This window comes from Lygodium microphyllum, chromosome 7 (assembly GCF_053477565.2).
Source record: "Lygodium microphyllum isolate KBCC chromosome 7, Lygodium_microphyllum_v1.1.10, whole genome shotgun sequence".
NCBI lineage: Eukaryota > Viridiplantae > Streptophyta > Polypodiopsida > Schizaeales > Lygodiaceae > Lygodium > Lygodium microphyllum.
The window spans coordinates 146,331,202-146,341,666 of NC_141141.1; the positions used below are offsets into that span (position 1 = coordinate 146,331,202).

The 10,465-nt window shown below is 40.6% G+C and overlaps 1 protein-coding gene across 1 annotated transcript; it reads left to right on the forward strand.

Annotated features, from left to right (window-relative positions):
• The first annotated feature begins 1,043 nt into the window (after window positions 1–1,043).
• LOC148034059 (ER-bound oxygenase mpaB-like) lies at window positions 1,044–3,382 on the forward strand. Its single transcript, XM_087682061.1, has 2 exons — window positions 1,044–1,679; window positions 2,360–3,382. Exons 1-2 carry the CDS (start codon window positions 1,228–1,230, stop codon window positions 3,000–3,002), a joined length of 1,095 nt encoding a protein of 364 aa, XP_087538187.1. The 5' UTR covers window positions 1,044–1,227; the 3' UTR covers window positions 3,003–3,382.
• The last annotated feature ends 7,083 nt before the right edge of the window (window positions 3,383–10,465 follow it).

Here is a 10,465-nt window from a genome sequence, read left to right on the forward strand (position 1 = left end):
TCCCCTTTTTTTAAACAAGTTTATGGTTTTAAAAACGTGCCCATGCAACTTTTTGTGTTTACTATATATTTAAAGGGATAGCAAATAGTGCGTGTGATATTACCATTAGACTTTTGGTATTGTAACTTGCAAGAGCAATGGTGTAGTTAAGTGGACCATTGGCATTAGGTAGAGAGATACAATATATTTTAGGTTCGGTTCATCCTAGAGTTAGCTTAAGTTTCATAAAAGCCTTACCACCATTTGTGAGAGGGAAATATGTCTTCCCAAAAGTTATCCCATCGAGCATGAGGAAAAAACCTATTGAGATTTTCGAATTCCTCCTTATAAAACTAGAAAGCTGTAAGCCCTAATATTCAATTAATGCAAAATCGTTGGGCTTACGAAAGTAAAAAGATCTATGTATGGTTTGATAGAAAATGTTTCTGGAATCCCAATGTACTTTCACTCTTTGGTATTATAACTAAAGGAACATTAGACAACTTTTGCACTGTTTTTGAAAATGTTAAAAGTTACGAATATTGTGAAGTTTTGACCTTATTAGTACGATGTCTATTGTTTTATGCTTTTAGAAACAGGTGGCCTTTATGTTTTCGAAACGATATCGAAACCCTCAACTTACGTGATTTCATGGTCTTAGAAAATAATGGCAAAGCTTGGGTGATATTTGATGTTAGGTGAGATTACAGGGCAGCTTTCACGCCAGTCCAGACGCCTTTGGTGTGGACGACCATGACTTTGGAATACACGAGCACGAGCTCATAAAGGCCGGATTCTGCTAGCGGGCTAAGGCTGGTTATACATCAAGTAATGGACGGCCAACCCCCGTCCAAATTGTGGGCATGCACTTTTTGAATTTGGGCACAAACATGGGCGTCATACCTTTACACACCAAAGAAACACAGTTTGTAAAAAAATAAAAAAAATAAACTTATAAATCTTTTGATTGTTTGCAAATGTAAAAAGTACACCCTTATCTGCCACTATATAAAGTGGACAGAAGAGACTCGTCCAAAAATGAGGGAAGAATTCACCTGTTTAGCAAGTAAACAACAAGTCATGTCCTCTCCAATGTGTAAAAGACTGGAAATGCCAACCTTTAAAGAAGTGTTTTGATTGGTCAAAGCTTACAAAGTGGGCTTCCCTTTTTTGGTGTGTAACCGGCCTAAGGCCTATCAAGGCTGGATTTCTGCGGACACTGGTTCTGTAGAGCGAAGAGAGAGAGAGATGGATGCGACCGTCGTCTTGTTCATCTGTGCTGTGGCATCATGCCTGGCGTGGGGATTGATATGCGCGAGGATGAGAGAGAAGCGGGCGAGGGTGGTGGCCTCGCTAGACGCGGGCAGGGAATACCACGCCATCAATGCGCATACCCTGTACGTGGAGTTCCCTTTCTTGAGCAGGAAGGCTCTGGAGTTCGCTCTGTTCCGGACCTACGCTATCCCCTCCATCTCCGCAATCCTCCGCAAAGCCGGCCAGTTCGCTACCGCGGCCTCCAAGCGCTACGACGACACAGATCTACTCGTCGAGGAGATGATCTTCCACCACGTGGACGGCGACCGAGGATCCCTCGCCCTGCGCCGCCTTAATCTCATCCACTCGCTCTACCCTATCGCCAACGACGACTACTTGTACGTGCTCTCCATGTTCGTGCTGCTGCCGATGGAGTGGTCCGCCATGTACGTAGTCCGTTCGAAACCCTAACCTCTCTGTGTCAAAGAGAGAGAGAGAGAGAGAGAGAGAGAGAGAGGTGTGTGGCTTGGTTGCTGCGTGGCAACCAAGGACGGGTACGGTAAGCCGACGCGACGGCCCGTTCAAAGATTCGTTTGTCCTTGCGGATGGGGACGGAGATACACAGAGGGTTCGGGAAAAACATTTTGAGGAAGAGGAAGTAAATCCTTTTCGTTGTTATCTGAGAAGAAAGTATCCCATTGAGAGGTATCTTTGACAAATGTAATTACATTTTGAGAAATTTGAAGAAGATTAATTTCCTTCTTCCAAAGAATTGAGAAGGATTTTGGTGAAGGTGAACAAGTTCTAGGTTGAAGCGAACCCACATCTGATACATGGGGGATCCCTGACGTGGCAACATCATCGATTTGCTGACTCGACCAGGTGGGTCAACAGTCTTGGCGAAAGGATACGTCGATGCGGGCTCTTAATCACCAACGATATGCCGTGCGGCGTGCCTTCTCTGGATGTCGCAAACAAGTTGCCCTGACGGGGGCGGGGGCCAGCGAGAGTCGGTGGCGACGTGGCGTTGTGTGCATCTGCTGATGTGGCAATTTTGATAATTAGGCCCCTTCCCGAGCTCCGGTAATCTTAACATTCGCAAATTTTGATTGGTTTATCTTGCCAGGTATGGCTATCGAGAGTGGACGGAGCAGGAGAAGCTGGCCTATTTCAGAAAATGGCACGACATAGGCACGCGCATGGGCATGAAGGGCATACCAGGGAGCATCCAAGCATTCAAGAAGTTGAGGGACGAGTTTGAGGCCACGCACATGGTGTACGCAGACTCCAACAAGGAGATCGCGGAGTCTACAGTGCGCCTCTTCCTCTCCACCATACCTGCCTTCTTGTGGCCTGCCGCTCGCAGGATCATCTACTCCCTTATGGATGACAGATTGCTGCGGGCTTTTCGCTACCCCAAACAACCCCCCTGGCTTGTCTCCCTATCGCATCTCCTATTAAAGAGCCATGGGTGGGCCGTTAGGTGCTTGTTCCCTCCTAGACCATTGCATCGCATTCAAAGCCGGATTGTACCGGGCTGCCCAGTCTCCCAAGGTACAGGCTCACTACTACCAGAAGGGCCACACCAAGTTCTTTTTCACATTTATAAGCCCCCAACGTATGAGAAAGGGTACATAATCCCTAAGCTTGGTGCCATCCGGCACGGCCATCTTGGCAAGCCACACGATGGCCCCCTTCTTTGCCCTATTGAAGAATGTGGCAACCTCCCATGGCCCCTCCCTTTTAGTGAGCATACCCTTGGACCTTAGGTAGGCATTGCTCACATTTTGTGACACATGGTTTTGGCTATGTGACCCCTACAAGCAAGAGGCTCTTGCTATTTGCTTGCTTCTATAACCTTAAACTCAATACTACTTGTATAGCCACAAAAGAAGCTCCTCACATAACCTATCATTAGACATCATAATAGTTGACAAGAAAAAAATCCCTATAGAGAATTATGAATGTGAAAAATATCCATGAAATTTCCATCTCTTGGTACTAAAACTAGTTGCAATGTACACTAGAATAAAAAGAAATATGTCTCTAAACCAATCTTACTACATACCAAATGATGTGACATCCTTGAAGTTGCACAAATAAACGGTGCATCATTCTTGAAGCTTAAAATTTTCTCATTCTTTGACCACATATTCTGCTAGAAAGAAATGTTTCTTAACTCTTAGACAACTATAAAAAATGCAACATAGCTAGGGGAGTAGTTATAAGGTTACCATAAATCCTATGACAACTTGCAATAACAAAGTGACTGAACATGACCGTTTATGACTAGAACCAAACTCTTTCAAAAGAAAACAAAAACAATAATGTTTCAAGAGTAGTATTGTCCATACTGTTAACTAGCACAAATTTAGCATATGCTAACTAGAGGTAAGGACGATCTAAAACACAAAATTTTCTATTATGTTATATATAATTCAAAAGCTCTTCAAAAAAAGAATCATGATATATAATCTTTGATAAATTTTGATTATATTTGAAACTTTTTACTTAATATATATATGTTTTTATATGATTAAGAAGCACAAAAGTAGTGAAGGTTAACCCACTTTCACTATTACACTATACAAAAACTTTAAATACATATTGTGTATATCAATATCTAATTGAAACCATGAAGACATTTTTACAATATGGTATTGATGAGATGCTTGGTCCATCTATAAGAACTATTTGCGGTTGACGTCTATATGCATGGCTAAGTGTATATTTAACAACATAGGTGCTATAGTCATGTTAACACGTTCTATCATTTTCATTCAGCAAAAGATGGCACTCTCTAAATAGAGCTTGTAGCAACATACTAGCCTCTCATAGATCTTTGAAATTTAGCTAGCTTTTTCATTGTAACATAATCCCATCCCTCCCCCCTGGTGACCGTTGTCAAAGGCGTTTTTGTCGAAAGGTTGAATCCACTGGGGATTAGAGATAGAAGGAAGTAGAGATATGAGATGGAAGAGAAGATAAAGAATACACAAGAAGTAAACACGATAATGACAAATGTAATGTCCTCATTACTTAGTTTATTTTAATAAACAATGTGCGTATACATTCCAAAGAAAATTGATATATGTTACACATCCACACATGAAAAAAAAAAACTACAGAATCTCTAAGGATTTACAGGAAGCATGACTGGTTTACTAGAATAGTTTGAAAACTCTAATATCATGTTTAGATGAATTAATTCCCACCTTGGATGGTATCAAATATATACTATGACTTATTTTGAAGGAAATAAGTTGTCCAAGACAAAAGATAGATAAAAATAACGTGATTTACAAAAAATCATCATTTTCACCTATTTTTGATGAATTTTTACAATTCCGTCCGTGAGGGCTTGTCAACCACATGTGTTCTGATTGTTTTGAGTAGACGAATAACTATATTTGGAGGTCATATGATGAAGTTACGATCCAAACAAGTTGTAGGGCAGAAAAAGATGAAATCTTTGTCATCAATGAAATCATAAAAAACGACAAAAACGAGGCACCCTCTCTTTATCTCCCCCCCCTTCCCCCCCTTGCACTACTATATAAACATGGGTAGAGCATCACGTAACAGACACACAACGGCCCATGCAGAACTCTCTCTGCTATTATTGACACGATGAAGCTCTACTGCAATTAGCCTCTCTCTCTCTCTCTCTCTCTCTCTCTCTCTCTCTCTCTCCAACCCTACACAGAAGCGTTGCTCGAACCCATCAGGCATCTTTCATGGCTCCCACAAGATGAGAAAGGAAAAGAGCAATCCTGACGGGACGAGACACTGATCGAGAAGGAGGAGAGACTATTCCACAAGACAAAGAGACATCATTCTGTTCAACCCAAGGAAAGGGATACGCTGAAGGCCTCTCATCCTCTTCTACTCCGATCCAAGAAGAGAAGACACTGAAAAACTCTATCCTATTCTATCATACCTCTATTCCATCATGGCCGCGAAGAGAAATAATTCAAAAGCAGAAATCGTGAATGACCCTACTAACGTGGAAGCAATAGTTGGAGTTGCGAGCACGGGAGTTACTAATGGAGTTACAAGCACAAATAACAACCCTTTACCAATCGCGATACCACAAGTTTTTCTAAAAATTTTCTATCCAAATTCAATAGAAATAAGATAAGTCTCCTTAGAAACACTGAGAGGAGATATAATTTTTCACATCTTTTTGACACAATAATACAATTACAGACTTTCTCTCCCTTCTTGCTCACAGCTTCTATGGCTTCCCCTTCTTTCATGTCTTTCTCTCTCTAAATCTAGTATTTCTCTCTCCTCGTCACTCTTCTTCTCTCTCTTCTGCAGTCTTCTCTCTCCTCTTTCTCTCTCCCCAGTTCTCTCTCTGACACAATCATGCAACTTTCAAGTGATGCTTAATTCTAGTAGCAACCGATACTTGAGTTTCACAAAATGAAATCTTCCCCTTGGAATTTAACCGGAGGCATCTAGATTTTGGGGACTCTAACTTCCCAATTCTTATAACCAAGTTTCTTGGCCTGTCACATAATATCAATGTTATTACACTAATTTGTTATTCCCAACTTCTTACAATCCATCCCTTCCCAAAAGTTTTTGTCCTAAAAAACAAATTTGATAGCGTCTAGAAAAAAATGGATAGAACATAGTACTACTCTGTTTTTACAGCTTTACAAATGGGAATTGAATGAAATATGATCACTACATGAGCTGAAATTGAAGAACGGAAGTAAGCCCCAGCTATATATAGGATTTGGAATACTTCATAAGCGAATGGATCCATAAAGTCTTCAACAAATAATCCCAGAACAAAGTAGACAGCTTGCTGAGTAAATAGTCCCTGCTGGACCAAATCTGCCATAACTTTTGATAGGAGTGTCCAAATGGGATGTACCATATATCAAAACGAAGCTCTTGAAGAGTACTTTAAGTCCATATAGATAGCTTAGCTCTGCAAATTAGGCATGATAAAAACTGTTTTAAAATAGCATGCTGTCCTGAACCAGTCTGCATCATTACTAGCTCCATAAGCAATAGGCTTGAGCCACCAATATCTCCCTCAAGTATGGATACTCATCCAATATAGAATCAGGTCTCCAAGAAGCCTCTTCAGGTGGTAAACCTCTCCACTTGATTAAATATTCCACAATAGAACGTGATCGAAGCTTTTTTTCACGCTGACCTATAACAGCCTCTGGGATGTACTGAATAAGACCATCTTCATCAATGGGTGGCAGCTCATCAACTATATCCACTCGATCACCATAATAGGGCTTGAGCTGACTAACATGGAAGACGTTATGAATCTTTGTAGAAGAGGGAAGCTCTAGTTTGTATGCCAAATCTCCAATTCGCTTGAGGATCCAGTAAGGGCCATAAAACCTATGGGCAAGCTTATTACTAGATCCATCTTTTAACGTAGAGTACTTGGATTTGGGCACCTTCAACAAAACCAGCTCTCCTTCTTGGAACTTTAAAGGCCTCCTCTTCTCATCAGCATACATCTTCATTTGATCTTGAGCCTTCCTTAGATTCACCTTGCATTACTGAAGAAGGGTCTGCATTCTTTCCAACTCCTCCTTCCCATGAGGATTGATCTTTTCATTAAAGATGACTATGGGTAAGGGCACCTTATAACCATACAAAGCCTCAAAGGGTGAAACTCCTATGCTCGCATGAGTGGAATTGTTATAAGCAAACTCAACCAAGTGTAACCAAGAATCCCATGAGGTTTGGACATCATAGCAAAAATGGCGAAGATAAGTCTCCAACCATTTATTAACTCTCTCTGTCTGTTCATCAGTTTGAGGATGATAAGCCATAGATGGAGCCAATTTAGTGCCCATAGATGTAAATACCGCCTGTCAAAAGTTACTCATAAATTTTGAGTCTCTATCATGGACAATCACCTGCGGTAATCCATGTAGTCTAAAAATATGCTCCATAAACTGGTTGGCCACTTGAGAAGCAGTAAACTGAATCTTGGTTGGAATAAAATGAGCTGCCTTGGTGAGTCTATCTACCACCACATAAATACTATTCAATCCCTTCTTGGTAGTAGGTAAGCCAGTAAGGAAATCCATAGTAATATGAGTCCATTTACTCGTAGGAATAGGCAATGGCTGTAACAAACCTCCTGGCTTATGGGTGTTGTTCTTATTTTGTTGACAAGTCATACACTTCATAACAAAGTCCTTGACATCTTTCCACAATCATTTCTAATAAAAGCTTTTACTAATCCTATCATAGGTCTTGAAAACACTAAGTGTCTAGCTAGAGGCGAAGAATGTAACTCCTCCATAATTTTCCGCTTAAAAGAAGAAGTAGAGGGAATAACAATCTTGCCTTTCCACCAAGTAAGACCATTTTTAAGCTGGTAATGCAAGTTTTCTTCCATAAGACCTTACTGTAATTTCTGAAAGATTTGGCTGAATTCCTCATCTAAAAGATAAGCCTCCTGTAATTCTTCAATCCAGTCATTATGTAATTTTGTCATAGTTGAAACTTTGCAGGCCCACATACGAGAAAGAGAATCAGTCACTATGTTATCTTTGCCCCTTGTATGAGTGATGTCAAAATCATAATTCTGTAATGCAGCTACCCAACGACGTTGCTTTGGAGTGAGATTTGACTGAGTAAGGAAATACTTGAGTACCCTGTGATCACTGTGTACTCTAAATCGGCTGCCATATAAATAATGGTGCCACTTCTTGATCGCATGAAAGATAGCCAACATCTCCTGATCATAAACATTCATGGCCATTTCCTTATCTGTAAGCTTACGGCTCTCAAATACAATTACTCCATGCTCCTGAAGCAAAACAGCCCCAATGCCACTGCCACTAGCATCATACTGTATAGTAAACTCTTTGGAGAAATCCGGGCATACTAAGATAGGAGCAGAGGTAAGGAGTTTCTTTAACTGGTTGAAGCTGCTATCTGCAAGAGCATCCCAAAAGAAAGTCTCCTTCTTCAACCTGTCAGTCAAAGGAGCTCCAATTGCTGCATAATGCTTAACAAATCGGCGATAGAATGAAGATAGACCAAGGAATCCTCTAAGAGAGGTAGTAGTAGTAGGCGTTGGCAAATCTCTTATGCATTGCACCTTCTTGGGATCAATCTGTATTCCTTTTTCACTGACAATATGTCCCAAGTATTCCACTTCAGTCTGCATGAAAGAGCACTTCTTTTCCTTAGCAAAAGGCCTATGATGTCTCAATACATCAAAAACCTTCCTCATATGCGCCAAGTGATCCTGTAAAGTCTTGCTATAGATCAAGATGTCATCAAAGAACACCAACACAAACTGAAAGAGGAAAGGTTGTAAGATCTTATTCATCAGGCTTTGGAAGGTAGTTGGAGCGTTTGTAAGCCCAAATGGCATCACCAAGAAATGATAGAGCCCATGATCAGTCTTGAAAGCAGTCTTGACTTCATCACCCTCTCGCATGCGAATCTGATGATACCCTGGTCTCAAATCAATCTTTGTAAAGAATCGAGCCCCCTTAAGCTCATCAAGCAAATCATCAATCCTGGGTATAGGATACTTGTTCTTCACTGTGATCTTATTGAGATCCCTGTAGTCAATGCACATTCTGAAAGAACTTGGTTCAATGAATCCCATTTCAAGAAGTCCTTTGATTTGCTTTGCTACTTCCTCTCATTCACACTTTTGATAATCTATAAGGTGGCTTATTGATTGTCTTTGAGTTAGGCTCCAAATCAATGGGGTGATCCACTTCTCTCTTAGGAGGCAATGAAGTAGGTACTTCAAATAGATCTCTGTACTCCTCAAGAAAAGCTGTCAAGGTTGGATGGTTTGCTGAATTATTGGGCTGATCCTGTGTTTCTTTATTCAAATGCAAAACAAATATTTGTGAGTGCTTCTTGTACTTTCTTTTGAGTTGTTGGATGGTGATAAGCTGAAAATCTGATCTACTAGGAATCCCCTGTAAATGGATAAGTTGTCCATTAGAGATAAACTCCATATATAACTGTGAGAAATCCATAGTGATCCTGCCTAATGTCATCAACCAATCACAACCGAGTACAATATCTATAGGTTCAGGGTGACCAGGTTTACCTTGGCTTCAAAATTTTCAGCCAACTGTAAAGAAACCTGTGGGCAAATCTGTGTGCTGATTTCTTCTTCACCATTAGCCACTTGAACTCTAATGGGCTGCTGTAAGTCTGTGGGAACACAATTTAGCTTGTCCATGATGGACTTATTCACAAAACTATGAGTACTGCCATTGTCTATCAGGATGAACACTGGCTTACCACATATGCTTCCCTTCATACGGAGTGTATTAAGGCTCTTAGATTCCGTCCAAGCATCCATAGAGATAGAACAATTAGTGGCAGCAAGCGAATCATCACAAAATCCACCTGGGTCAAACAGAACGCTTCCACCTAGATCAAAAGGAAAATAGTCGGCTGGATCATAAAAATACTCTTGCCCAACTTCCTCCTCAAGATCTTCATTTTCAGCATTAAGTGCCGCTGCATTAGCTTCATCTATGTCATCTTTAAAATCCTCAAAAACCAACATAATCTGAAGCTTAAGTTTGGCATTTTTGTATACACACTTTGAAACATGATCAGGTGTATACTTTTTCCCGCACTTGAAACATAAGCCTTTGTCCTTCCTTTCTTTGTAAAGATCCATGGGAATAGATTTAGGATTTGTATTAGCTGGGATGGACTTAGGCTTGTTGTCCCCCTGTTTGAAATCAACTCTTGAACTGTTTGCTGTCCTGAAATTACTTTGAGGCCTAGAAGCATTGAATGGACGATAAGTTGGTACTCATGAGCTCCCATTGGACACATGATTACTACCATAAGTGTTACCAACTTGTCCCTGCTTTAAAACAGTCCTTGGCTATCCAAAACCAGGCTAAAATAAATATTCTTTTCTATACTTTCTTCCATAGCGCTCTGCAAGCTCAATAGCCTTAAAAAGTGAATTAGGATTTTGTGCCATAACATCAGCTGATAAAGATGGCTCCAGGCCATACATAAACTTGTGAAGCTTAGCCTCATCACTGATGCTTTTCACATACATGGTTAGGTTAAGGAATTGGTTTGTATACTCTCTTACACTTAGGCCCCTTTGTTCCAAACCATACCATCTCCGTGCTAACTTCTCTTTCTTAAGAGGCGAAACAAAGACTTCAGCCATAAGTGCCTTGAAAGCTTCCCAATTCTCTACAAGTATATTTTCTTTCTTGATATACCT

Excerpts from the sequence above, each read along its gene's own strand:
- LOC148034059 (XM_087682061.1), top strand. The coding sequence starts at position 1,228 with ATGGATGCGACCGTCGTCTTGTTCATCTGTGCTGTGGCATCATGCCTG. Across the intron at positions 1,680-2,359 it reads CCGATGGAGTGGTCCGCCAT|GTATGGCTATCGAGAGTGGA; the intron begins GTACGTAGTCCG and ends TTATCTTGCCAG.